The following is a 27970-nucleotide window of genomic DNA, read 5'->3' as shown; positions in this document are numbered from 1 at the left end:
GGAAGTATGTTTGGGGCCAGGGGGCGCTCGCACTCAGATCGCGGTCCTGTGGGGGGGGGGGGGGGGGCCGCGGGGTGTAAGTCCTGGCCCTCCAGCCGGCCTCAGTTTCCCCGGCCGTGTCGGGGTCACTAGGAACCAGGGTAGGAAGGCGCGGCAGTAGCCGCTGCGGGCAGACAGACGGCCGCTCAGAGCCGGCTGCGTGTGTGATCGCCGCTTTCGGTTCCCGCAGGGAAGCGAGCCGGCAAGTTCGGGCTGAAGGGCCCACAGAGGCGCGGAGGGCCGCGGGTCCACGGCCCGAGGCGAAGCACGGGAAATTCGCGTGCGAGCGGACCGACCAGAGGATGGGCAGGCCGCGTGCGCCCTGCACAGCGCCAGCCGGCCCCGAGGGCGGTCAGGTGCAAGGGGGCGGGGGCTAAAGGCCACGGGTTGCCGGGTCGGGGCGGGCCGGCCGGCGGGGCATTTAAACCCCGGGGATTGTCAGCTCGAGACGCGTGCCCAGCTCCGCGTCCTCCTCCGCTCCGACTTCGCTTCGGGTACCGCCGGGCACGATGAGGTCCTCTCTGGCGCCCGGCATCTGGTTCCTCCGTGCCTTCTCCAGGGACAGCAAGTGAGCGGGGCTGGGGCGTGGGGGCACGGGGAGCGCCGGGCACGGCGGCCTAGCTACTGAGACCCGACTCCGGGAGTCCCAGGGCGCTTGTTGGGGTGAGGGTGGGGGGTTCTGGTAGGATCTGGCCGGCGGTCGGCGGGGAGGTGAGGTGGCACGTGCTCACTCCGCCTCTCCCGAACCCCTCCCTGGGAGGCTGCCCAGCAGCGTCTCCGCCTTGTCCTTTCGCATCCTCACCTCCGCGCACACACACTCCCCCCTGGGGGAGACCCGACTCAGAGCGCCTCCTTTATCACCCGGGGGACCCCCGGTTTGTAGACTAGGGAACCGAGGTCAGGGCGTGGCAGCTGCTGCTACGAGAAAGTGGCCATTGGAGTTGCCGAGTGTCCCATTTGGTCTCTTTTAGCCCTTGGATAGCTCCAAGACCAGAACCTAGTGGTCCTGGGAGCTTGCCTTGAGCGGCTTCCGGCCTTGAGGGACATCCCCGGGGAGGACACACCTCTCGGATCAGGGGCCAGCTGCTTCTCAACTGGCTGGTCACCCCAGCAGCCGGCCAGCAACTTCCTCCTGACCAAGGAGGCTTGAGGAGGCCACTGGACCATCAGGTGTGTGGTGGGCTGGAGAGTTTTCAACCCACTCTTCATCAGAGGCCACACAGTGGAACACTTGGCTTGGTCTACACCGTGTCTCTGTTTCCTTTTGTTTCGCTTTGTGTTAGTTGCCATCACTTGCAAATGATAAAACTTAACATTAATACCCAGATTCCTCCTTCCTCTGATCTAGTAATATCAGGCCTAAATTCTCAAATTTTATCATTAGGAGTATTATCATCACCCTTTAGATGGGGTGCAAGCTCTTATCAGGACCCAGCTTTGTTTTAAAACAAAATCCTGCACCCCAAAGCTCCTCAATCCTAGGCAAATCAGGATGGTCACCTGAAGCACTTTCCAATTGGTGACAGCCCTGCTTGGGGACCTTCCTTATCGCTGCCAGCCTTCCTCACTCGTTTATTTATTCGGTATTTTTCAGAAAAAAAAGTCAGATGACTCTTGTAAGGATATAAAAATGAATATGTGTTAAAAAGATTTTATTTCACTGGTGATGAAGGTGCCAGAAGATGGTATAATTGACACAAAAGAAAATCCAGGGAGGGGAGAATGGGGAGCTGCTGTTTAATGGGTACAGAGTTACAGTTTAGGAAGATGAGAAGGTTCTGGAGATGAAGGATGAGGGTTGCACAAGAATATGAAGGTACTAAATGCCACTGAACTGTGCACTTAAAAATAGTTAAATTTTATGTTATAGACGTTTTACCACAATTTTAAAAAGAATACAAAGAAGGTGCCCATTTAAGTCGGGAATACTGAGGCAAAACTGGTTGAGAGGGCAGATTATTGAAACTCTATCAGTTCATGGACATATTTTATATGACTTACTTGTTACTTACCATTTGATGAAATTCAAGGTTAGGGAAAGGCGTGAATCAGATAACTTGGAGGGGAGGGCTGTCCTCTAGGCAACGCACAGTTTCCCAGAGAAGCACACACACATTTTTGTTTCTCTCCTACAGTTTTCTCTGCTAGGATAAAAAAAATAGCCTCAAAGAATGATTATTCTTGGTCACAAAATAAGGTTGGTCATGCTAGGTTTGATCTGATTATCTGTATATATAATTTACTATGTTAAGTTCCCTTGGCTGGAAGTTTTCATAAGGGTTCTGAGACTGGACTTTTAAAAGCCTTCTATTATTTACTGTTCTGAGATTAGGAAGTCAAGCCAAGAAACTGTCTCCACTAGATTTTACCTGCTGTACCTATACATTTATTAATAGACAAATTCCCTTCTTCTTAAGGTCCCCAAAATATCCTAAGATTCCTGGGCCTGCCAGGGAGTGAAGTCCTGATTTGCCTGTAAGGGAAGACAGTAAGCCAGTTTTCTTGGGAGGGTTTTGTATCAGCTGTCAATCTTAATTCCTTAAGAGTGGCATCAATATCTGACTAAATGAGTATCATTGTCAAATATAATATTCCAGGCAAGGCCTTGGTTGCAAAACCAAGTTTTCTAATTGTTGTTGTTCAGTCGCTAAGTCATGTCTGACTCTTTGCAAGCACATGGACTGTAGTCCCCCAGGCTCCTCTGTCAGTGGGATTTCCCAGGCAAGAACCCTGGAGTGGATTGCCATTTCCTTCTCCAGAGGATCTTCCTGACCCAGAGATCAAACCCACGCCTCCTGCATTGGCAGGTGGATTCTTTACTGCTGAGACACCTGGTAAACCCGTTTTCAAATATGCCCTGGTAAAATAAAGAGGACAGATTCTTATTGAACTTTTGCAAATAACCATATTTTATAGAAAGCAAGGAGACAATAAAAGTTTCTAAATTCTGGGGAGTCAGGTAGAGAGAATAAAGTATTTACAAATATTTCATTTCAGTTTACAAAAACAGAATCTCCTAAATTGTTATGGGTTACAGACATATTAAGAAGAAAGAAAAAAGAGCTTTCTTATATATTCAGAACACTGAACGCTATAATGTCACTGACATTCCAAATCCTCATCAGTTCATTCAGTTCTAAGTGATTAATTCTTATTCTGCTGAATCTTGGGTCAGCAACCTCATAAACCTGTCAGCTTCTTTACCTAAGTTTTGGAAATCCTGACTCAGTCCACAGGTATGTTCTTAAAGATATCTGAATGATATCACCAAGAGTCTGTACCCACTAGTGTGTACCTGGTCCACTGATTTCGTGAGACAGTGCTTGGTTGTTAAAGATAAAACCTTTGGCTTATAGATGGTTGCAGAGCCTTTAGGGAGCATCCAGAATAAAACAGAAACTATCTGTAAGGGTCAGAGATCTGAAAAGGTATGGATTAATTTATTAATGATAATTTTTAAAAGTGAATGATCTGATGAGAAGTCATAATAAGAAAAATGCAGCTAACAGTGAAGTCTGGTTGTTCCTGAGGTATGTAACACACACGAAGCCAATCCAGAAAATATTAGACAGTGTCTAAAAACACACTTAAGGTTAATTTCAAAGAAGATGGTGAACATAATATCTGATTTTTAAGAATGGATAATTTTTATAGAGGAAAAATATCTCAAGATTTTTTATATCTCGGTATATATATTTTTATGTACTTAGAGATATATAGAAGTCCCAAGACATAATTTACATAATATGCCACAGGAATACCAAGAATGTCAACTTAAGACTTAGTAAGTCCAGGTGACTCAGTGGTTAAGAATCTACCTGCTAATGCAGAAGACATAGGTTTGATCCCTGGGTCGAAAAGATCCCCTGGAGGAGGAAATGGCAACGCACTCCAATATTCTTGCTTGGAGAATTCCATGTACAGAGGAGTCTGGCTGGCTATAGTCCATGGGTTGCAAAGAGTCGGACAAACTGTGCATGAACATACACCAGCAAGTCCTAAACATCTATGTTTTAATAAAGCTCTGTAGGAAAGTCTGATGTACCTCCCCAGTTGAAAGCCACTGACCTAGAAGATCCTAGACTCAAAATAAAGAAGTAAAGTTGCAGTTTGGATAAGATTAGCTGAAGTCATGACCAGTAACAATATAGTCATCATCAGGCAAAACACACGAGGATACTGATCCCTAGAGACAGATCATGGACCAAGAGGGTGTTGAGAAGTCTATAGAAATTTCTCATGCGGCAAACCATTTCTGAGATACTTATATAAATAATCATATTCTACTTCTCTTTTTTTCTCTTAATAAACAAAAATACATCTCATTACTGTATATACAAAGTTGTACCTCTCTGCCATTTATTGTTCCTCGTAGAGTCTTATTCATATATATTAATTATACCTTTTAACCAAAGGAACTTGTATTTCAGAGAAAATGAGGGGGCAGAGAGACTGGGTCATTGGAAGTAGCCTGTCCCACACCAGCATTTTAGAAGGGCTCAGAAACACACATAACTTTCTACAGCTGCACATGTCATTGAGACACTCCTTAAAGTGTGAATCCAACCACATCTCCCAGGTTTAAGACAGATCTGAATTGAAATCCTCTCACCACTGTGTGCTTTTGTATAGTTAATGTCTCTGAGTTCCACCCACCCCTGCCCCCGCATCAGTAAAAGTCAGGGGGGTTCTTGGGGGCAAGAGTGATCCATGAAGGTTCATGGCTGATGGAGAGCCCGCGGCAAGGGTTCCTTCACTTCTTTCTTGATGTGTGTAGGTTCGGACTCCTAACAAACACCCAACGTCATTGTAGTTCTTACTGTAGGCACATGATTGTTTTGAACTCTCAGGCTTACAAAGATGGTTAAGTCACAGTCCTACTTTCTCGGAATTAAGGATTAATCTGGAGGGAGGGAGTGTCCTCTCATTATCAAACTGGCTGCTTCCACACGTTCCCAGGGAGGACTTTTAAACAGAAGAGAAGAAAGCAGGTGTCCTGGAGTGGGACCCTGGTGGGTGGGCTCCCCCCGAGCTTTGGTGGGTGGGCTCCCCCTGAGCTCTGTACAGCAAGGATATTTGTAACACCTGCCTCATTCCGTACTTGTGAGGATTAAAGATTGTCGAAAGGTGAAGCAGGATGAGTGCCAGGCTCACAGTAAGCACTGACTCAGCATTAATTATTGACTATTATTCTACTTGCTCTTCCTACCACTCTGTACCAGGCCTTGTGTTTGTGGTCCACTGCAAGATCTTTGTTTGTTTCCCAGCCTAATTCCCCATTATAAGGATATAATGAGGCACAGAGAAGTTATGTAACTTGTCCAGCGCCACATAGCTAGTCAATGATTGAGCTGAATTTGAATCCAGGTTAACTGGACTCCCAAGTCCCTGGTCTTTTCCTTCTGATTAGAGGGTGGGAGGGGAAAAGAAAACAGAGGTGTTTTGCTTGAGACAGATCACTAAATTTCTAAGGCTCCAGGTCCTTGTCATTAAAGTGGAAATAACAATGTACCTCTAGCCCAGGGCTTTGGTGAAATTAAGTGAGAAGACATTGAAGGCACTTAGCCCGGTGTCTGGAGCACACTTAGTACTTGGGAATGGTTTGGTGCTTGTCAGTTTCTGGAGGTGGGATTCATCTTCATTAGAGAGGAAAGGTAGCATTTGACTTGCTGGATCAGGAGGTATTCTGAGCAGAGGCCGTGGAGTGGCAGTCAGGGCAGGGAGGTCGCCAACCTGGTCACCTGCTGGCGGGACCTGGGGGTCTGAAGGTATGGCCCCCGTGGATAGGAGGCCGAGAGGCAGGTAGCATGAGCTGTGCCAGCAGCAGGCAGAGACTCGGAGGAGTTTCTGCCCAGGAAGGTGGTACCCACCCCCCTCCTCCAGTCAGACCCCTGCTGAGTCCTCCCCGGTGCTGGGCCTGCCCTAGCCAGTGCCCTGCCCCTGTGCCAGCCTCTGAGTGGGCCTGTCTGGGGGCAGATGGCAATGTGGGCATCTTGCCAGAGAGATGACAATGGCTGCTGCACATGGGGCTGGGCCCATTTTTCTGGGACCTGTGGCGGGGACAGGAGCCTGTGGGAGGAGGAGCAGGAGCCGGATGAGCAGGAATGGGATGAGGCACCGGACGGGCAGGAAAGCAGGAGTTGCGAACTCCCTCGTGGCAGTCCTCCCCCACATTCCAGCCCTCCCGTGGGAGCTGGAACGGTGAGGCAGGTGGTGCTGCCGCAGGGACCAGTGGATCTGTCTGCCAGAGTTTGCTGAGGGCCTGCTGCCAGGTCCATCACAGCTCACAGTACTTACGGACATCTGTAATGTTGTTCAGTCCCTCAGTCGTGTCCAGCTCTTTGCAACCCTGTGGACTGCAGCATGCCAGGCTTCCCTGTCCTTCACTGTCTCCCTGGGGTTTGCTCAAGCTCGTGTCCATTGAGTTGATGATGCCATCCAACCATCTTATTCTCTGTCGCCCCCTCTCTGATAGGAATTAGCTATCTTATTTATTTATTTGGCCTGCGGGATCTTTAGCTGTGGCATCCGAACTCTTGCTGTGGCCTGTGGGATCTAGTTCCCCAACCAGGGATCGAACCTGGGGCCCCTGCATTGGGAGTGCAGAGTCTTAGCCACTGGACCACCAGGAAAGTTCCTTAGTATCTCATTTAAAGGAAGATCGAAGTGAGACTGAGAGGTGAAATGTTCTCTGCATTAATCCCCAGGGCCACCTCGATGACATTTTACTGTCTCGTTTTAAAGAAGCTCAAGCAGAGGCCAAGAGGTGAGATAGCTGGCCCAGGGTCACAGTCACAGAACCAGAAGTTAAGAGTCAGCCTCCTGTTGGTCTAACGAACTTTTCCCCGTTCTGCTCTGGCTTCACACCAGGGGTGCCAGACGCTGCCAAAGCAGCTTTCTCTTGTCTTATTTTCGTGGTACCCAGTATGGATGAGCTGTGATGGTGAGAGGCAGGTCCGAGAAGGAATGAGAGATCCTGGCAGAGGACCTGGAGGGCTGAGCCTGTCCCCTGTCCCCACTCCCGCACCCCCCACCCCCACCCCCGTCCTCAGGCTGATCCCCAGAGAGCGTGTGACCCTGGTCGCTCCCCTCCCCCCACCCATGATTGCTGTCTTCTCCCCCAGCTGCTCTGCTTCCTCTTCCTCTCTGCCGTTTCCCCTTTACGGAGCAGACTGACAGCGCTTCCTTGGCTCTGAGTGGGGCATTCTGCCCCAGGGGCTGCCGGCTGATCTAGAAGGCAGCAGCGGTTTGGGAATGGTCTGTATGGATGGCCAAGGCCTTATGTCTTCCAGTTGGCGGTACCACCTGAGCACTGAAGTTGGGGGTGAGCAGTTCCCGAGTGACGCCAAACTGGGGCCAGACACCAAGGGCAGAGTCGGTGAAGCCCAAAACCCCTACCTGCCATCTCACAGCCCCCGAGTTGCTATGTGGGGTAGAGGCGAGGTGGACAGCTTTGCTGCTCCCGTTTTGGCCTCCGGTCCATGCCTCACCCCCTGGATCCTTCATGCCTGGGAGAAGGCATAGAGGAGGGTGAGCCAGGGGCCAGACCTCCAGAGGCTCTCCAGAGGAGGGCCCCCATCCTGACGCCCTGTAGTCCTGCCACCATCGGTGTGTTCCACTGGTGCTGTTCGCATAGCCTGTCTGCAGAAGAGAGACCAGCTTCCTGCCCACTTCTCCCAAACCCTGCCAGCTCTCACATGCTCCCAGAGGTTTTCCAGGTACCCACATGACACCTCATGCCATGGCTGAAAGCCGGGTCTTTTCATTCTGTCTGAACACTCAGGGTTCTCCTGCTTAGATTCCTTCTCAAAACAAAGCAGTCTAGCAATCTAGCCTATAGTTTCCACTCTCCTAAAAAAAGATTATGATGTACTCGTTCCTTCTAGAAAGTCCTGGGCGGCTTGTGTTACTAGCCAACGACTTCCTTCTCTGGAAGGACCTTGAGACTGAGCCCAGAGTCCCCTCGATCCCTCTGAGCAAGTGCCTGAGTCCCAGCTGGAGGAAAGGGCAGCACGTGGAGGATCCATCAGTCATGCTGCGCTCAGCTCCAGGAGGGCTTTGTTCGTCAGAGGCCGTCACGGACCTGTCTCCCTCCTGTCAGTGGGAAGCCCGGCTCGGGGGCTCTGCCCTGTGCGGTCTGTTCCAGCCTGGCCTTTCCCCACCAGGCTGTGTCCTAGTGGTAGTGGAGGACTTGGCAAGAAGCACAGTGATGGCATCGTCACCATTGCCCTGGTTCTTACCATCCCCAGCCCTCTCTCCCTTTCAGATCTGCTGAGTACCAGAACTGGCACATCCAAGGACAGGCCACCAAGTTCATCTCCTCAGGGCAAGTGCCAAGGTCACCAGTAGCCACAGCAAGCCCAGTCTCTCACGTGGCCAACCCGAATGGCCCTATACATCTACTAGCTGCCCCAGACTCCGTTGAAGGGCTGGGCTGTGGCAGGAAGTGATAGGAGTGGGTCAATGAGGGAACTCAAGTCCCCCTTGACCTGGGGCCTGAAATGGGAATGGGAATGGGAACCGTCCGCAGTGTGGTTGCAAAGCCAGGAAGGGGATGCAAGGACCGGGGGACGACCTGGTAGACGCTGGACGAAAGGGAGCTCCCCCCACTGTCTCCTAAGGTCCCTCTCCTGGACTCTTTCTTATTTTCTATTGTTGCGCTGGTGGTGGTAGCAGGTCCTTGGGGTTTTGTTTGTTATCGGTCACTGCTTTGACAGACATTGTTCTTTGTCCCTACCTCAGAAGCATTTCTAGTGCAAAGTCTTAACGAGGTCCATAAAGCTATTAGCGTGCTCATTTGAAAGAGTAAGTTGGACTGTCAGCTAATAGTTAAGAGATAGCCAGTCCACCTCTCTATCTGACTTGGTTACTCAGTAACCAGTGCTGGGCAAGGGGAGGTGAGACTCTCGGAAGTGACATTTCTCACTAACACAGACTTGAAGGGTCCTGGGGTAGGCACCCCGCCTGGAACAGTCTGTGGGCCTTGCGGTGCAGGTTCCGGGGTCCCTGGCTGGCTTGTCCAGCCTGCCCAGCCCCTGGGCTGCCTTCCCTCCCCTGTGCAGCTGCCCTGGGGCCAGCTGGGTAAGGCCGGGCTCTGTGTGTGTTTTCCCCCTGCCCCCCTTTCTGGGGCCCCTTGGTTCTGAAAGAAGGGCTCGTGAGGGCAGAAGTGAAACTTGTGGCTTCCACAGGCGTCAGGAGCCCGTCAGCTATCTTCCAGCGAGCTACTGTGAGGTTGCTGGCCTCAGCCCAGCCCTTCACTCCACCCATGTCCCCAGTCCCCTTTGAACTATGGCACCTTGGCCTTTTTCTTTAAGAGAACTCAAAGTGGAATGGAAAGCGAACTGGACGAAGGAGAGGCCCGGCTCCAAGCACGCTCTCCCCAGCTAGCCGGGCCCCTCTGGGCTCCTCCTGCCATCGTGCTGGGGTCCAGGCAAGGAGTCCCAGAGGAGGAGTGCCCAGCCCAGCATCACACAGAGCTCTGAGGATCTTCTCTCCCACAGCCTCCCTCCCTCTGACTCTCCTGCTCTCTTGGGCGTCAGGTTTTCCACGGAGGGATGGGGTCAGAGCTGGGAGAAAGGTCAGCCAGGCCTCTGGGCAGGGCTGGAATCTGGCCGATCGGCATGTCTGTGGACCTCTGCTAAGCCTCCCCATCTACTCCCAAGGGAGTGCAGGGGCGGGCCCAGCAGGCCAGCCTGTGCTCTATCCCCTTGCAGGCTCCCCGTAGGCACTCGTAGCCTCAGGCGTCTGCAAAGACGCCTCCAGCCCAGGTCTGCACGCTGCGCTGGTGGGGAGGAGAGGACTAGCCAGCCTCCAGACCCCTACCTGACAGGCACATCCGGGGCCTGGAGCCCCCACTGCTCAGAGCAGCTCGGTGCCCACCCCCACTGCTCACCTCCCTTAACAGAGCGGCACGAGCTGCCTCCGCCCACTCCAGTTTTCCTTCCTCAAAACCTGAAATCATCATCGATGTTGTTTTTGAGTGTGGACTGCGTGTCAGAAACCTGTAAGAGGTATGCATCATCTCATCAACCTATCAACAGCGCTGTGACAGAGGTGATAAACTCTACTTTCAGATGACACACAGGTGTAAGGAATGAAAGCAGGTTTCACCTGATTCCAGAGTCCAGGGCACCACCAAGGGTCTCCCCGGGGGTGGCCGTGTGCCTGGGGAGTGGCTGGCAGGATGAACGAGGCAGAGGAAGCCGGCCCTGCCTTCTGCGAGGAAGCCCGTTTGGAGTTTTCCCAACTCACCAGCAGGGCAGAGCCCTGGGTCCCCACCTGGCTGGTGCCCAGAACTCTGTGACCTAGAAAATCCCATCCCTCTTCAGTGACGTCCCGTCACCCCAAGAGACAGTCCAATCTCGCCCAAGGCCCTCCGTGACCTGTCCCTTTCCTCCTTCCCAGCGCCCTCAGCTGCCGTGTTTGGCTCAGCCCCACCTTCCAGACACTCTGAACTACACCCTGAACCATACAGAGTTCCCCAAACAGGTAGTGATATTCACGCCTCCACGCTTCTGCACACGCACTTCCCCTCTCCCTGGCCCTGCTCCCGCCCCTGCCCTGGTGGACCTGGCTGCCTCCTGCCAGTTTGTGAAGACTGGGCTGAGACCTCACCTCCAGGATTCTTTCTTTCTTTTTTTAAAAAAATTGTATTGGAGTATAGTTGCTTTACAATATTGTGTCAGTTTCTGCTGTCTGACAAAGTGAATCAGATATATATATATTATATATCTCCCCTCTTTTTTGAGTAGAGTTCCCTGTGCTATACAGTAGGTTCTCTTTAGTTACCTATTTTATACTTAGGGCTTCCCGGGTACCGCTGGTGGTAAAGAACCCACTCACCAGTGCAGGACATGCAAGAGACCTGGGTTTGATCCCTGTGTCTGGAAGGTGCCCTGGGGGAGGGCATGGCAACCCACTCCAGTGTTCCTGCCTGGAGAATCCCATGGACAGACAGGAGCATGGCGGGCTGCAGCACATAGGGTCGCAAGAGAGTCGGACCCGAGTGAAGTGAATTAGCACTCCCATCAGTAGTGTATATACATCAATCCCAACCTCCCGATCCATCCCACCCTCCGCTTTCCCTCTGGTATCCATATGTTTATTCTCTGTGTCTCTATTTCTGCTTTGCAAATACCCTTTTTCTAGCTTCTACATACACAGGTTAATATACGATGTTCGTTTTTCTCTTTCTGACTTCCTTCACCTGTGTGACTGTCTCAGGTCCACTCACAGATTCCTCTCCTGACCCTGCCCCTCCCCGGCCGGTCTGGGTGCCCCGCTCCGGAGTCCCGCAGGGCTGGCCGCCGTCTTTTGTGGCACAGTCACACCGGTCCTGTTGACTCTCTGCCGCCCCGTGAGCCCCGGCGGGCAGAGGTCTCTCTTACGGTTGGTTTCCCCAGGTCCCTAGCTCAGGGCCGGGCCCGTGGTGGGATGCGCGTGGGGGTGGGGCGGTCCTGGCTCCGTCTCAGGGAGACCGAGATGTCAGCAGTGGGGCCCGGCTGGGAGCGGTGGGGAGGAGAATGGTGGCTGCCAGCGGGGCTGTGCCTTTTGACCCCTCACTGACTCCGACCGGCTCCTGAGGGCTCAGGGTGGCTGAGGGCAGCCTGGGCCTCACTGGCAGCCCTGTCAAGCGAGGACAGTCAGTGCTGGGGCCTCCGCGGGGCCCGGGGGATCTTTGAGGCCCAGTGGGTATGCTCAGTAACTCAGTCTTGTCTGACTCTTTACGACTCTATGGACTGTACCTGCCAGGCTCCTCTGTCCATGGGATTTCCCAGGCAAGAATCCTGGAGCCGGTTGTCATTTTCTTCCCTAGGGTGTCTTCCCAAGCCGGGGATCGAACGTACATCTCCTGAATCTCCTGCATTGGCAGGCAGATTCTTTACCACGGCACCATCTGGGAAGCCAAGGAGATCTGATTTATCACCAGGGTCACTGCGTCCAGGTAGCAGCGAAAAGAGACTTGGCTGAGCCCAGGGGTGGAGGTCTTAAGGGTAGCGCAGCAGAGACCTGGGGACCAGGGTGAGCGTTGCATTGTAGTCACCTGTCTTTGACTTAGATGTGGTCGGTGCTGTTCTCCTGTACATCTGATGAGGAAACCGGAGGCAAAAAATTAAAGAACTTGCATTTGGTTACACAGTTAATTAGAGGCTTCCCAGGTGGTTCAGTGGTCAAGAATCCACCTGCCAATACAGGAGACCCAGGAGACATGGGTTCGATCCCTGTATTGGGAAGATCACCCAGAGCAGGAAATGGCAACCCACTCCAGTATTCTTGCCTGGAAAATTCCATGGACAGAGGAGCCTGGAGTTGCAAAGAGTCAGACACAAGTGAGCACGCGCGCGCGCGCGCACACACACACACACACACACACACACACACACATATACAAAACTTGAAGCTTTTTTCCAGACAGGAAACTGGTGAGTGTTAATCTGCAGTGTTGTGGTTTTCTTCCTCCCTTTGCTTCTTGAAGAAGCCCAGCTGGGCACAGTCTCCAAATCCTTCCACCCCTCCCCCCACCTGCTGCCAGATTCTGAAAGTCCCTGATCCAGGAGTCATGAGCCATTTACCAGTTGGAAAACATTGCTGCCACCAAGCTTGTCTATGTGGGTCCTTGTGACAGTCCCTGGGAATAACCCCGGATTCCCTGGAAAATCCCCTGTGACTCCCTGCCCCCATGCACCCCGTGTCTGGAAGTAGGAGCCAGACCACGCAGTAGAGGAGCCTGAAAGCCAGGCTGGAGTTGGAGCTTCATTCTTATCTCCCCCCAAACTTTAAGCTTTTTATTTTGTATGGAGCTTCGTACTTAATGGAATGGAGAGCCACTGGGAAATGTTCAGCCTGGTGACAGCAGGGTACATGTACCTTCATTCTCTTCAGAAGATGAGCTATGAGGCAGTGGAGAGATGGAGATAGAGCAGGAGTCCAGGGGCGAAGTGAGAAGGAGCCTGGCAGCCCAACCTGATTTCAACCTCTGATGTAACACCCTTCATTTCACAAACCCGAGCCTCCGCAACATGCTTGTGGGAAAGTGATTTGGGGTTTGGAGGCAGATCGCTAGAGAGGGCAGACCAAGCCTCCAGTGTCCTGGCTCTTTGATTCAAGGAACCCAGGGATAGAATGAGGTTTCTGGGCCCCCCTCCCCTTCTTCCCCACCTTCTCCAGGGGATCTTTAAGAAACCAAGGCTCTGGCCTTTCTCCTGGGCTGGAGTCCACACTGAGCTCTCTTTTCCATGTACTTCCTGGCTCCTGGATGCTGAGTTGGCTCAGCTGATGCCCTGCTGGGGAAGCAGTGACTCAGGAGGACATGGGGGGCCCTCCCCCAGATCCTCAGGAGAAGGGGGAGAGTGGGGCGGGCAGTGGAAACTTCAGTGGTGTCTGGCTGACCTGTGTTTTCCACCCCAGATCAGTGCACGGGATGAGAAGCGGGGGTGGGAGAGGGCTGTGTGATGCGTGAGCCACAGTGGAAAGAGTGAGCCTTCTGTCTGGAGGAATGGACTGGCATGGAGCCAGGCAGAGGACCTGGGCCCTGTCGACCAGCTTTTTCCTGCTGCCACATTTCCCTCTATGTTTTGGACTCTGCTCCTGCTGGGCTGTAGCAGGTGCTATTTCTGCAGTGTTCTAGGCTTCTCTCAGACGGTAAAGAATCTGCCTGCAATGTAGGAGACCTGAGTTCGGTCCCAGGGTGGGGAAGATCCCCTGGAGAACGGAATGGCTACCCATTCCAGTATTCATACCTGGAGAATCTCACAGACAGAGGAGCCTGGCGGGCTACAGTCCATGGGGTGGCTGAGTCAGACACGGCTGAGCAACCAACTAGGCTTACGAGGAGTAGTTGACCTCACTTTAAAGATAGACCCTTTCTGGAAGTTTGGAATCAACATGTACACACTGATACATTTAAAATGGATGATGTATATGTATGGCTCAGTCCCTTTGCTATTCACTTGAAACTACCTCAACATTGTTAATCGACTGTACCCCAATACAAAATGTTTCTGGTGTTAAAAATATTAAAAATTTTAAAAGTAAAATAAAATGGATAACCAGCAAGGACCTACCGTATAACACAGAGAACTCTGCTCAATGTTATGTCGCAGGCTGGATAGGAGGGGAATTTGGGGGAGAATGGATACATGTGTATGTATGACTGAGTCCCTTCGCTGTTCATTGAAACTATCACATTGTTCATCAACTCTACCCCAATACAAAATAAAAAGTTTTTTTAAAGAAAGAGACACTTGGCATGCATCCTCCTCCTACCAGCTTCCACCATTTCCGGTATTTAAACACAGTTCTGTCTCCCTGAGCCCCCATCTCTCTCCACACACACACAGAGGCACCCTGATCTCAGGGAGGACAAGGAGAAGTAGAGGCGATGGGCAGTGACAAGAGCCGCAGAGGGCACTCTGGTGACGTCTAGGACGCTGCTGCTGGCCCAGCTCTGTTGGGAGGCCTCTGTCCTCGGGAGCAGGAACTCTGAGCACTCTGGCCTCTGGGCACCTGTCCCTCCCCTCCCCTTGGCCTCTGCCCCGAGCAGCTTGTGTCTGGAGGGGAGCGTTGGTGGTGCTGCCAGAACAGGCACAGGCGGACTGCTTCCCGGACACAGTGGAGACGGTAGGCCTGGACTCCCTGCTAACCCAGATGCCCACCTTCCCCTGCAGGTACCGAGCCTTCATCCTGCTCATCACCTTCTTAATCTACACCTGCTATCACATGTCCCGGAAGCCCATCAGTGTCGTCAAGGTGAGTCTGGCCCGGGGGTAAGGAAGAATGCAGGACTGCTGGCCTCTGCAGAAATACGGAAATACTTCAGTAGAACAGCCCAGAGCTCAATGAAGCACAGTCCTTGTCCCTTATCTTGGTCACCAAGTCTGTCCCCTCCCCCCTTGGCTGACTCCCACTTGTAGCAGTTCTTTTTCCCAGGAGAGTTTCCTGGGTTTCTTCACCAAGAGAGCGGTGTCGGGGAGTCGGGGGTGGAACCAGAGAGCAGACACCTTGGGTCCCCCGGGTGCTGCTTGTAGACACCCCTTGCCCTTTACCGAGTCTCTGCCCTGGCCCCTTGTCGCCAGAGCCATACCTGCCTGACCGGGTGTCAGAGGAAGATGCAGGGAGTCCAGGAGGGAGGGGCAGTGGGCTGGTGTTGTGGGGGGGTTGGTTACTGGCTCCCTTGTGGGCTGGGTTGACTCTGGGGTCACCAGCTAACCCCTGACCTGCACACCCGTCGCCTCTCCAGAGCCGTCTGCACCACAACTGCTCAGAGGTGATCCAGCCCCTCAACAGCACCCACAGTCTCAACGACACCACATGGTGCAACTGGGCCCCCTTTGGTAAGAGCGGGGCGAGCCGCTCCTCCCCGTGCCTGATCCCCGTCCAGGCCCGGAGAGACAGCCAGCTTTCTGTCTCCCCGGTCCGCCTACAGATAAGAGCAACTACAAGGAGTTACTGGGGGCCGTGGACAATGCCTTCCTCGTGGCCTATGCCATCGGCATGTTTATCAGGTAAGAGGCAGAGCCTGTGTTGTCCTGTAGGATGGTTCAGAGCTGCTGTCTCCTCTAAACCAACCTGGGGCAGCGGGGTCAAAGAGAGAAAGTTGTTGGAAATGAGACAAGCCTTCCACACATCCTGTCACCCGTGGCTGGCGTGTTGCCGCTTTCACCCAGCCTCCTCCTTCACTTGGATGACTGCCTCTTTTAGTAACTGTCCTGCAAAGGCCTTCCTGGATCTCCTTTTGAGTTTATTCACTCAGATGGCATGTCAGCGGTGTGGCTGGAATATGGTCTGTCCTGGACAGGGGTCCTTCAAGGATAACCTGAAAGCTGAAAGCCCAGCATGGCTTTTATGTAGCAAGCATGATGTTTGTTCGAGGAGTTGAGGATGACTGAGGCTGGCTTCTACCTCTAGAGAGCTCACAGCCTAATGGAGTGACCGATACTTCAGCAGCTGCGTTATAGACAGTACAGTGGCTCTGAGACAGAGGTGGCTACGTACGGAGCTCCGAGGAGTCACTTAGTCTGAGCTGAGATTAGAAAAGAGGGGTCAGGAAAGGCTTCTTGGAGGAGATGACATTTGAACTGATGAAGAGAAATTGGACTTGACTCGTTTGAAAAGACCCTGATGCTGGGAAGGATTGAAGGCAGGAGGAGAAGGGGACGACAGAGGAGGAGATGGTTGCATGGCATCCCCGACTCAATGGACGTGAGTTTGGGTAAACTCCGGGAGTTGGTGATGGAGAGGAAGGCCTGCATGCTGCAGTCCATGGGATCATAAAGAGTTGGACACGACTGAGCAACTGAACTGAACTGAATAGAGACAAGAGTCTTCCCCACTGGCTCAGTGGGTAAAGAATCCACCTGCAAGGCAAGAGATACAGGAGACTCGGGTTTGATCCCTGGGTGGGGCAGATTTTCTCGAAGAGGAAATGGCAACCCTCTCCCATATTCTTGTCTAAAAAATTCCTTGGACAGAGGAGCTTGGCGGGCTACAGTCCATAGGGTGGCAGAAAGTTAGACCCTACTGAGCATGCTCGCACCATGGAGGCATGGCTTGGTGAAAGAAGGCAGCTGTAATTTGAAGCAGCATGACTGCACAGGGGCAGAGGGTGGACTGGGGGACTCATAACAGGTTTCCCAACATGCAAAACGCAGGAGACGGGGCCGAAGAACGAGGTCATTGTGTACTAGGCTGTGGGCACAGGTGAGCCACTGAGTGGGTGTCATGTTCAGATTTACATGTCAGACAGATATGAGAGGCTGACGGAGGTGGACTTGAGGAGAGAAGGGCTGATCGGTTTTTCTGGTAACTCAGACGGTAAAGAATCTGCCTGCAGTGCAGGAGACACAGGAGATGTGAGTTCAATCCCTGGGTTGGGAAGATCCCCTGGAGAAGTGAATGGCAACCCACTCCAGTACTCTTGCCCGGAGAATCCCATGGACAGAGGAGCCCAACTGGCTATAGTCCATGGGGTCAAAAGAGCTGGACACGACTGAGTGACTATCACTTCACTTCAGGGCTGACTAGCAGGTCACACGAAGGAGCAGATTTGAGAGTAGCCCAGATGGGCTTGGAGGAAAGCTTAAGTTAGAACAGTATTATTAATAACAGAGATGGAGAGAAGTGACGTGCTGGAGAGAAATAAGAGGAGCAGTGGGCAGATCTTGGAGGTCACTTGTAGAGGGTGGGCTGCAGGGACAGGAGACTGAGGTAGCTCGTTTCCGGCTTGAGTGGCCAAACGTGGGGGTGCCGTCCAGTCCTCTGAGGGGCGCAGACACAGGGCAGGGTCTGGAAGGGAGGCAGAGTCCAGTCTTTGGAGTTGTTGACGGGCAGCTGTTTGGGAGGTGCCACACTCAGGATGTCCAGAAGGCGTGTGGATGTGATCCTGGGAGAAAGTTCAGAGCTGCAGATGCACAGCTGGGTTGTGTACGTGTACAGACGTGGCAGGTAAAACCATAAAGGTGATGCAAGAGAAAATGCATGAGCTGGGCTGGTCAGCCAAGGGGGAAGAGGAGGGTCGCGGGGATGTCACAGAGGCCACTCTGCCAGGCATGTCTCGAGGCGCGTGGTCAAAACAGAGGCACCTAGTGGCCACACAGAGGTCCCTGGTGGTCACCTCGGCAATGTTTCAGTAGCTGTGGGTGGGGTCCCGGGGGAGCCAGGAGGTGGAGGGCAGGGCTGCGAGGTAGCGGAGATTAACCACGAACCCACCTCTCTCTGCAGCGGCATTTTTGGGGAGCGGCTCCCCCTCCGGTACTACCTCACAGCCGGGATGCTGCTCAGCGGCCTTTTCACCTCGCTTTTCGGCCTGGGCTATTTCTGGAACATTCATGTGCTCTGGTACTTTGTGCTGGTGCAGGTACGAGCCTTCTCCGGCTTGCACTCGGGCCTCTGTCCCTGCACAGACCCCGCCGCCCCGGGTCACGGCAGATCCCGACCCAGGCTCCTTTATCACACTGCGGGGTCCCCTGCCCACAGCCAGGGCGGCCTCGCCCGCTCAGGGAGTCTGCACTGAGCATCAGCCTCAGGTCCCTGGAGGCGCCGGTGAGGCCTGGTCTCTGCCGTGGGGGCCTGGGGTCAGAGGGACATCAGCTGATGGGTGTGTGCATGCGTGTGAAGGAAGGGGAGGCATAGCATGGGTTCTGGAGGGCCCCCCATCCCAGAGGCTGCACCGCTCAGTCCAGGGGCCTCTGTCCCCCCCACTTTCCCTGCAGATCTTCAATGGACTCGTGCAGACCACGGGCTGGCCCGCCGTGGTGAGCTGCGTGGGCAACTGGTTCGGGAAGGGCAAGTGAGTGTGACCAGGGAGGAGGGCAGGCATTGCCTGGGGGCGCTGGGCTGGTGTGGGGGCAGGAGGTCCCTTGTGGCCTCTGATACGATTTTAGGACCAAAGATTAGAAATAAGCCTCCGTTCTGCTGACTTTCACAAACTGGGATACAAACATTTTAGTGACTAAAAGCAGTGAGCATTTTCATTGCTGAGGTTTTAATCCTTAAAACCTGCCATCTTCGTTATGCTTTTTGCTCATAATAGATGAATTTCCATTTTGCATGAAGACAAAAATGAAGCCTATAAAACTCTGTATGTATGTGTGTGTGTGTATATATATATATAAAATACATATACCCATATATTTTTAATGCATATATATGTCTTATATATTTATTTATTTTTCCCTTGAACTGGCTTTTGTGCAAAAAAAAAAAGTTTCTTTTGGGCAGAGTTTCTCAACCCTGGCACTGTTAACATCGTGGGCTACATGTGGGGCTGTGTAATTCTTTGTTAGGGGGCCGTCCTACACGTTGTAGCATTTAGCAGCCTCTACCTGCTAGACACCACCAGCACACTCGGGGGTGGATCACCAGAACTCTCCAGACAGTGTCCATGTCCCCTGGGGGCAGTCACCCTTAGGTGAGGCCTTCAGAGTCACAGCCTCAGGGCTAGAGAAGAAAGGGCAGGGCTGTGGCCCTGGGACAGAGGGGAGGCAGGGCTTGCTCAGGGAGCTGGGTGGGGAGCAGGACACCCCAGGCCTGGCTGTCACTCACTCGGTGCCAGCCAGCCTTGCCCCTCCTCCCTGACTGGGGTCTTCAGGCACGGAGGCTGCAGGCAGCCAGCTTTCGCACTTGGCCGGGGCGGTCTCCGTGAGCCCAGGGCTTCTCTTACCTCTCCTGCTCTTGCCTCCCTGCCTCCTTCCCCGCCTCCCCTCCAGGCGGGGGCTCATCATGGGCATCTGGAACTCCCACACGTCCGTGGGCAACATCCTGGGCTCCCTGCTGGCTGGCGTGTGGGTAGATCAGCAGTGGGGCCTGTCCTTCGTGGTGCCGGGCGTCATCACCGCCATCATGGGCATCATCACCTTCTTCTTCCTCATCGAATGTGAGTGGACCCCTCTCCCTGCCTCCCCACAGGGCCGGAGCGGAGCCTCCCAGTTAGGTTCTGGGAGACGGAGGCTGGTCCCGTGGGGTCGCGGGATTGGAGGCCCAGACATGTGACTCAGGATGGGCAACCTCTCTGAGCCTCGATTTCTCACATGGGACACCTGCTTTCCCGGGCTGTGGAGAGTGTCTGTGAGATGTGTGTCAGGATGCCCAGCAAACCCTGGCTCCTCTGAGCCTGAGAAGTGGGTCATGCTTGCTGCTTTTTTTCTGGCTCCCTGACAGATGGCCCCTGGAGTCATGGCCGTGGTCACTTGTAAGCAAGAGAACGAAAGTCCATAAGGCTCCCTTGGTTAGGAGACCTAGGCCTCAAAGGTGGTCTCCGGAGCCCCGGCTCCCTCATGCTGGAAAGCCCACGGGCTTCCTTGGGGTGTGGGGGTCACATGCCCTGCAGGATGAGGGCCTGGTCTGCTGGCAAGCTTCTTAGAAGGTTTTCCTTTCAGACCCAGAAGACGTGGACTGCGCCCCGCCTCAGCACCACGTGAGTGTGGCCCCCAGCCCCACTGCACCGGGGGCTGGTCCCAGAGAGGCCTGGGGAGTTGAGGAGGGGCCTGTGTGTCCAAAGTTGGGCCCGCGGGTGGCTCCCTGGCAGGTGGTGAGTCCAGTCCAGGAGGGGGGCGCATACCTCATGCAGTTTGTCTCACGTGGGTTGTCCCTCCAGCTGGTGGGGGGTAGTATGTGGACGTGCCCCCGGTAAGGGCTCTTCTCTGCTCAGGGTAATCCGGAAGAGAGCCAAGACCGCCCTGAGGACCCCGCAAACGGACCCCACTGTAACAAAGAGAGCAGCCTGGAGTCAGCTGTCACCTGCTCCAAGGATGCAAGCGCTCAGCCTACCGCCATCAGCTTCTTCGGGGCCCTGCGCATCCCGGTGAGTCATCTGTGGACCAGAAGGAAAAGAGAGGCTCTCTAGATTTTTCTGTTGGAGATGGGGATGCTCAGGGTGAGCCACGGTTTGCAGAGTTTCTTTACATGCAGTGCTTAGGGAGGGGGCCCGCCTGGGGAGGGCAGTGTGGCCGGACGTTACCCTGGTGTTCAGGCAGCAGGCGTGTTGCTGTACCTGAGGCCGGCAGTGTTCTAGAGGCTGCTCCGGGTGGTGGGCGGTGGGGAGTGCTGGCTTGGGGCTCGGCGGCCTCAGGCTCCAGGCTGTCCTGCCCTCCTTCCCATCTGCCCTCTGCTGTGCTCCCAGGGCGTGGTCGAGTTCTCCTTGTGTCTGCTCTTCGCCAAGCTGGTCAGTTACACCTTCCTCTACTGGCTGCCGCTGTACATTTCCAATGTGGGTGAGTACACGGGGAAGGAGAGGGGAGAGAGGAAGGGGGGCCTCCAAGGAAGAAACCCACCACGTGATGCTTATGACTGCACGAATAGGCAGGATTTCTGCTGAAACTCTCCTAGCACAGAAGAGAAATTTTTTTAATGAGAAGCTACATTTTGCAGAAAGCCTCCTAGTCCCTGACTGATTCCAACCACTTTCCCTCACTTGGCACTCAGACGGGGTAAGGAACTCAAATCCTCTCGAACGTCTACTCCGGCCTCAAGTGTAGGCGAAACCCTGCTTCAGGCCCGTTGGCTCATAGATGGGTGGGATCGGAGGGTCCTTGAGAAACGGTCTGCCTTCTGAGTGCCTCCAGGAGTCTCTCAAGCCTCCCCCAGCCCAAGGAAGAGGGCCTGGCAAGCGACCCCCGCTGCTGGTAGCCTGGTGGGAAACACCATTCTCTTCCCAGGGGCTGCCGGGGTACTTGGGCCATTGATGCCCAGTGCCCAGGTCTCCTGGGCTGCCCACCTCGTGGACTTCCTGTCTCCTGCCTCTGTCCCTGCCCAAGGATGGACAGATGAGGAGAGGTCACTTCGGTGGTTAGAAAAGGATGTTTACGTCCTGTCCTGGGTCTCTAGTTGTCCCCAGGTGGGGCTGCTCTATCAAGGAGCAGGTCTGCCCCCAGAGCCCAGAGCCCCAGAGCCCCACCAGGGTCAAGGACCTCTCAGCAGGGCCACCGGGCTCCCTCCAGGGAGCTGCCGTCCACACAGTACACTGGGGCCAGAGGATGCCGTTTGGATGAGTCAGGGCCAAATCTCAAGCTGTAACCTGCCCCCTCCTACCCTCCCCCTGTCTGCATCTGAGGGGCCTCCCCGCAAGACGGGGCGAGAGCCCAGGGCAGCGCTGTGGACACTGACTCTTTGTTCTGTGGCCTTGATGCTGGCTACAGGGCGTGAGTCAACCTTGAGGGCTGGGCAGCCAGTCACGCTGCTGGGCGCCCCTTTTTCTCATCCCAGGGCAAGATCAGGGGCCTGAGGTGCCAATTCTCCCTGTGAGCCTCCTTCCTGGCTCTGCTTATCAGCAGACACCTCAGAAGGAGGTGACAAGCTCCTGTGGGGGCGTGCTGCTCCGTCAGGGGTGGGCAGGCATGTGGCTGGACGGGCCGAGGCTCAGATAGCACTAGGGTGCCCCCCTGCTGGGACAGGATCCTTGGGGTCCAGATCCCAGTGCTCTCAGAGGTCAAGGCCATCCGACAGGGGAAGAAGGCAGTATAGGCCTGGGGGCCAGAATGGGCATCTCATCCCAAACTGCAGACTCACCTGTGACCTTGGCCAGTTACTGCCCCCCAGCCCCCAACTCCTTCCTCTGAAGAAGGAGGCAGTGATCCTGGATCGGGTGTTTGCCGGGACACTTCCAGCAGTGGCCCCCCACAATGTCTGCCCTGAGTGCCCAGGTCTGAGCACATGCTTCATTTTCCACAGTTCACTTCACCGCCAAGGAGGCTGGGGACCTGTCCACGCTCTTCGATGTTGGTGGCATCATAGGTAAGGCCACGCCCTGCTGTGCCTCTCAGCTGCATCCACCTCTTCTCTTGTTGGGTTGCAGAAAGAAGGGACGGGTCCCAGTGGGACGAGACCTAGGCAGGTGGCCTCGGAGGGAAAAGGTGGCATCCTGCCCAGGTGTCCCTCCCATGAGCCATGGGTATGGGGACGGTTGCAGAGGGAGACACTCTGCTGGCCCGGGGTGCTCCAATCAGGCTTGTGCTGGGGGGACTGCTGGGGCAGTGCTCGGGGGTCCCCCGTGCCTGGGGCGGCAGTGTGCCTGTTGTGTTCCAGGCGGCATCTTGGCGGGGCTCGTCTCTGACTACATCAATGGCAGGGCCACCACCTGCTGCGTCATGCTGATCTTGGCTGCCCCCATGGTGCGTAGAACCTCAAGGTCGAGGGCCGGGAGCTGGGTGCACGCCCGGGCATCACACACACACACACACCCGTCTCTTTGCGTGTGTGTAGCCCTGTGCACGGCCAGGGGAGGAGAAGCCAGGATCAGCCCAGGGAAAGGGATCCAGGCTGAGAATTTTGGAAAAGGACTAGTGGCTCTTTGACCTCAGTGAGAGGCGGGGGATGTCAGCTGCTAAACTTCCTGACCAGGGAAAGAATAAGAGGCTGAGGTTTGATAGGAGAGGAGACTTCTGGGGCAAAGGGAAACGATGGATTACTGTGTGTTAGACCTTGCCTCCCTGGGACGCTCGAGGACCAAGAGGCCAGGGTATGAGAAGAAAGAGAGGAAAAAGGGCTTCTGGGGTTTCTAGTCTTCTGGGCCCCAGGCTAACAGAGGCGGCCCGTGGGGAAGCCAGCTTGTGACCCTGCCCCCTGCTTCTCCTCTCTCAGATGTTCCTGTACAACCACGTTGGCCAGAACGGAATCGGCATCTCCATAGGTGGGGAGCAGGCGCTGCCCTGGGGACCACACGAGGCTGGCCTGGGGGCACAGTGGGCGGCCTGGGGAAGTGGAGGTTCTCGGCCTGGAGCCTGGGGGACTCACCCGCTTTGGGGAGGGGGGTGACGGCGGCCTCTCCTCTCTAACTGGCCATCCCCATCACCACCTCAGTCATGCTGCTCATCTGCGGAGCCCTGGTCAACGGCCCTTATGCACTCATCACCACCGCTGTCTCGGCTGACCTGGTGAGCAGGGCCCCTTCAGGGACTGGTCAGGGCCTCTGTCTCCAGGCTCAATCTTCCCCACATCTTTCCCCTTCCCCCAGCCTGCAGAGACGAGATCCTCAAAGTCCTCCAGAGTCTGCCGTGGGTCCCCGTTTCTTCCCAACTCCAAGCCCTCAGGGCTCCCTTTCCCCTAGCCAGCCCCTTTCCCGGTCCCCGTCCTGCTCGGGGCGCTGTCTCTTAGTTCAGCCCCCACCCCAACACCCCAACGCTGGTGTCTCTCTCCAGGGGACGCACAAGAGCCTGAAGGGCAACGCCAAGGCTCTGTCCACTGTCACGGCCATCATCGACGGCACTGGATCCATAGGTCTGTGACTCTCGCCTTCCCGAGCCTGGTCTGGGGCAGAGTTTTAGGTTGGAGGGCGGGGCTCCTGCTCCGGGCCCTTCCCTGATGCAGTGCTCCGCACAGGTGCGGCTCTGGGGCCTCTGTTGGCCGGGCTCATTTCCCCCACGGGCTGGAACAACGTCTTCTACATGCTCATCGCTGCCGACGTCCTGGCCTGCTTGGTAAGAGTTTGGGGGCACACAGATGGGTAGGGGGAGGGGTCCCCTCCTGCAGGCCTGGAACCTGGGGCTCCCAATTGTCAGGATGATGAGGACTGCTTCCCTTGCGCGAAGCACTCTGCCTCCCAGGGGTGACCCCCTACGGAATGGCCCTGTGAACGGCCAGCCCAGTGGTCACCTAGCGCTGGGGACTGGCCACTTGCTCCATGCTCGTGTCTCCCTCCCCTCCTTCCCCCAGCTTCTCTGCCGGCTGGTGTACAAAGAGATCCTGGCTTGGAAGTCATCCCTGGGCAAAGACAGAGGGTAAGTCCTGCGGAGGGAGCGCTGGAGCCCTGTCCACTGGGCCTCACTCCTCCTGGGAGTGAAATCCATCGCTTGGGGGCTCTGCACAGTCTGAGCCCAGCTCCAGCTCCGACCTCAGGGACGTGGCCCGCGGACCCCGAATATGCTCCGCGAGCCCCGGCCTGGCCCCCAGCTCCACTAACCTGTCGTCTGTTGTCCCATGTGTCTCCATAGCTCTAATATGGCCCTAACCCACGCGTGATAGTCTTTTCCTCAAGTCCCATGACTTTTGTGAGTATTTCCTTCAAGTCTGTGACTACGGTGCTCTTAAGAGTGCATGCAAAGCCTCTCTCTCCTCCAGTGTGATTTTTCTGATTTTCCTGACTTTTCTGACTTTCTCTTTTTCCTTGGGGGCCAGTTCCAAAGATTCGGACTCTGGGCGGAATATGGTGCTTGGGAAGTATTTCCTCAGAGGCCGGAGCCACTGGGAAGGTTGGCAGCCTCTCCTTACGGAGAGTGACAGGGTTTGGGACGGACCTCCCCCTCCCCAGGACAGAGGAGGTGGCGTCTAGGGAAATAGTTTTTCCTCTGAACTCGGACGCTGAGCTGTCTGCACCTCCCAGAGTTCAGAAACCAAGGGTGTCTGGCCCGTCTGCCTGGGGTGTGCCGAAAAAAAGCAACTGTGAAGCGAAGCCTCTGGAACAAAACCCCAAGCTGACCTGAGGTGCGGTCTGCCTGTTGCCCAGCGGTGGTGGGTGCAGAGGTGGCTGAGACAGGCTCGCGGCTGAGGCTGGGCACGAGAGGCTGGGCTGTGCAGCTGGTGCTGAGGCTGGGAATGTTCTCTCGCGGCCTTTCTGGCTCTCCTTAGGAAGCTCTTGCTCGTGAGAAGCGGCCCGAGCGATGGACCCGGTCTGGATGGTAGATGTGAGGAAGAACCCGCTGGGCGCCTGGGAACCGGCGCCATATCTGGGGAGGCACTTCCCTTTAAGGAGGGCATCATCCCGGCTCAGGAGAGTAACCTGCAGGGCAGGGGCGTTAGCGGGGTCTCTGTCCTGCCCTGCCCCGGAGGGGGAGCAGAAGATGGCACCTCAAGACTAGTGCTGCTTCCACCTGCTGCCCCCTGCTGCACCCCCAGGCCAGGCCTGTGGGGACCTGGGGAGGAGAGGGAATGAAGCAGGAGAGGAGGAGAACGATGCATAGTGAGCGTCTAATCTGGGCGTTGACTTGAGTCTGTCTAGCTGTACTGGCGTCCCTCTCAGCAGCCCCGAGGGGAAGAGGCAAGAGAACGGAGGCTCAGAACTCACGGGACTCACCTCAGGGCTTTAGCTCGTCCCAGCAGAGCCCGCCTTTGGACCTAGGTGTGCAGGTTCACTGCCATCTGCATCATCAGCGGGTCTTTCTCTGAGGAAGGCCTGTGTCGGGGGCGCGGAGGCGCCTGCTCGGGCACAGAGCCAGGGCTCGGCACCAGAAACCCTGGACAATCCTGCCTTCTCTGCTCGCCTGCTTCTGTCGAACCTTGGCACCTTCTCTGAATGTCCGCGTCCTTATGTGTCCAATGGGGATGCTCTTTCCTAAATACCTGATTGGGTTGGTCTCAGGCTGAGACACGCTGGGATAAAATGTGACATGGCTTTGCAAAGCCGTCAGACATTGTACAAACGCTGTAAAGTTTTTTGAAACATGATTCTGGCTTGGTGTTCCCTGCTGAAGAGGTGACGGGGAGCCCTAATGACAATGAACAGGATGAAAACCAATTACTGGGTTGGGCAAAAAGTTCATTCGGGTTTTTCCATACAACATTATCAGTTCAGTTCAGTCGCTCAGTCCTGTTTGACTCTGCGATCCCATGGACTGCAGCACGCCAAGCTTCCCTGTCCATCACCGACTCCTGGAGTTTGCTCCAACTCCTGTCCATTGAGTCGGTGATGCCATCCAATCATCTCATCCTCTGTTGTCCCCTTCTCCTGCCTTCAATCTTTCCCAGCATCAGGGTCTTTTCTAATGAGTTAGTTCTTTGCATCAGGTGGCCAAAGTATTGGAGCTTCAGCATCAGTCCTGCCAATGAATGTTCAGGACTCATTTCCTTTAGGATTGACCAGTTTGATCTCCTTCATATGATGTTCTGGGGAAACCCAAATGAACTTTTTGGCCAGGCCAGTATTAAGGGACCCAGTATTAAGGCAAGGGGACTTGTCTTCCCTGTTCCCACTGTTGGGATGGGAGCCAACACTTGTTAACCAGTGTCTCACTTTCTCTTCCACTGCCTCTGTCCTCCTCATGCAGGTATAGAGAAATGTGAGGCCCCTGATCAGAGCAGAAACACGGAGGGACCTTGCCGGGTCCCAAAGTGCCCCCCCACACAGATGGCTGAGGCAAAAAGTCCCTTGACCCAGCACCAGCCAGCCCAGCCTGCAAGGCTTCCAAGGGCTAGGAGATGCTCCACGAGAAGGGACCGCCAAGCTCGAGGACATGGAAGACTCAAGGGCCTTGTTGGAGAACGGAGGGAATGCAGCAGCATGCTCACCATACTGAGAAGGCATCTTGAGACCAAAAACAAAACACCCAGGCAGCTCCGTGCGATCAGTGGATCAGTTTATTACAGGGTCACTTACAGGATGGGGTAGGGTGGACAGCGATCTGGGAGCGTCCCCATGCTGCCCAGGGGCCGTGGGGACGATTCTATGGCTAACCTGGGGGACGGGGAGGCAGGACATGCATTCCTAAGTGAAGATTTATGAACGTGTAACCAGTCTTGTGGGTGCTGGAACATGTCAGAGAAGGTTTCCATCATTGTTTGGGGACTAACAGAGCATAGAGGCTACCTGGTCCTAATGGTTATGAAACAGTCTCTATTAACTTCCAAAGCCCTTGATAACAGGGCGATGATTCAGCATACCGTCCAGTCCTGAGTAGGCCCAGCGGAAGGAGAGGAGAGACTGTGGGGATCCCTGATGGTGTCAGTTCTGCTGACAGTGATCCAGGCCTGAACTCTGGAGACCGCAAGCCGGAGGGATTGGGGCTGAGGGCTGTCAGCATTTTGGGACAAGGAGGGATCTGCTCAGACCCTTCTTGTTCAGATTCCAAGATGGATAGCCGAGGTTCCGTGAGGCGAAGGCCTGGAAAGAGTGCCTCTCCTTCTCATGTTAAACTTGAACCTCTGTAATCAGCCTCTAGCTCAAAGTGTGTATTTCAGAGCCACCAGACCTCTCTTTGTCCCTTATGTCCACAAGCCTGTTTTCTCCATGTGTTTCCCCACATTGGTACCCCTGCTTCTACCCTCCATTTAATCCTGTTTCTAACTCCTGACCCATTTTGATTAAAACATTATCGCTGTATCCTCCAAGGAGAGGCAAGGCGGGGTGGGGGGTGTCACTCCCAGGCACGGCCAGCCCCTGAGTGTGAGGGCTCCTTGCCTTGCTCTTGTCCTGGCCCTCTGTGTTCCCAGCGCAGATGGCTTATCACGGCAGTGCTGTGGGGGAGTTGTGTAGGGCGGTGGGGCTGGGGGGGCATGACCCAGAGTCCCAGTATGTTATTAAATATTTTGATAATGAAATGCCAGTGGTTACTTGAGTGTTCACTGTTGGCCACCCTGAACCCTTGGATCTGCCAGGCAAGCTCTTGGCATCTCTGTCTGCCCTCTGACACTGTCCATCAGCCTCTGTGCCGATATCTGTTGTCAGCTGCCCCTGTGCTCACTGGGGCGCACGTGGGCTGTTGGCACAGCATCCCAGAACCTCGGGGTG

The 27970-nt window shown here is 54.8% G+C and overlaps 1 protein-coding gene and 1 non-coding gene across 2 annotated transcripts; one reads left to right on the top strand and one right to left on the bottom strand.

Moving 5' to 3' along the window:
• The first annotated feature begins 431 nt into the window (after positions 1-431).
• On the top strand, positions 432-27714 carry SLC37A2 (solute carrier family 37 member 2). The gene is made up of 18 exons (XM_061167318.1): positions 432-607; positions 14706-14787; positions 15278-15371; positions 15464-15542; positions 17758-17893; positions 18249-18325; positions 19245-19411; positions 19914-19951; positions 20186-20338; positions 20657-20747; positions 22204-22266; positions 22558-22643; positions 23113-23161; positions 23332-23405; positions 23670-23748; positions 23851-23948; positions 24184-24248; positions 26511-27714. Exons 1-18 carry the CDS (start codon positions 549-551, stop codon positions 26524-26526), a joined length of 1506 nt encoding a protein of 501 aa, XP_061023301.1. The 5' UTR covers positions 432-548; the 3' UTR covers positions 26527-27714.
• TRNAG-CCC (transfer RNA glycine (anticodon CCC)) lies at positions 6599-6671 on the bottom strand. Its single transcript has one exon. It is a non-coding gene; the product is annotated as a tRNA-Gly (tRNA).
• Positions 27715-27970: the final 256 nt, after the last annotated feature.

The sequence above is a fragment of the Dama dama genome, chromosome 2, assembly GCF_033118175.1.
Source record: "Dama dama isolate Ldn47 chromosome 2, ASM3311817v1, whole genome shotgun sequence".
Taxonomy (NCBI): domain Eukaryota; kingdom Metazoa; phylum Chordata; class Mammalia; order Artiodactyla; family Cervidae; genus Dama; species Dama dama.
The sequence above is the reverse complement of the archived record's forward strand: the minus strand, read 5'-3'. Positions and strand labels throughout refer to the sequence as shown.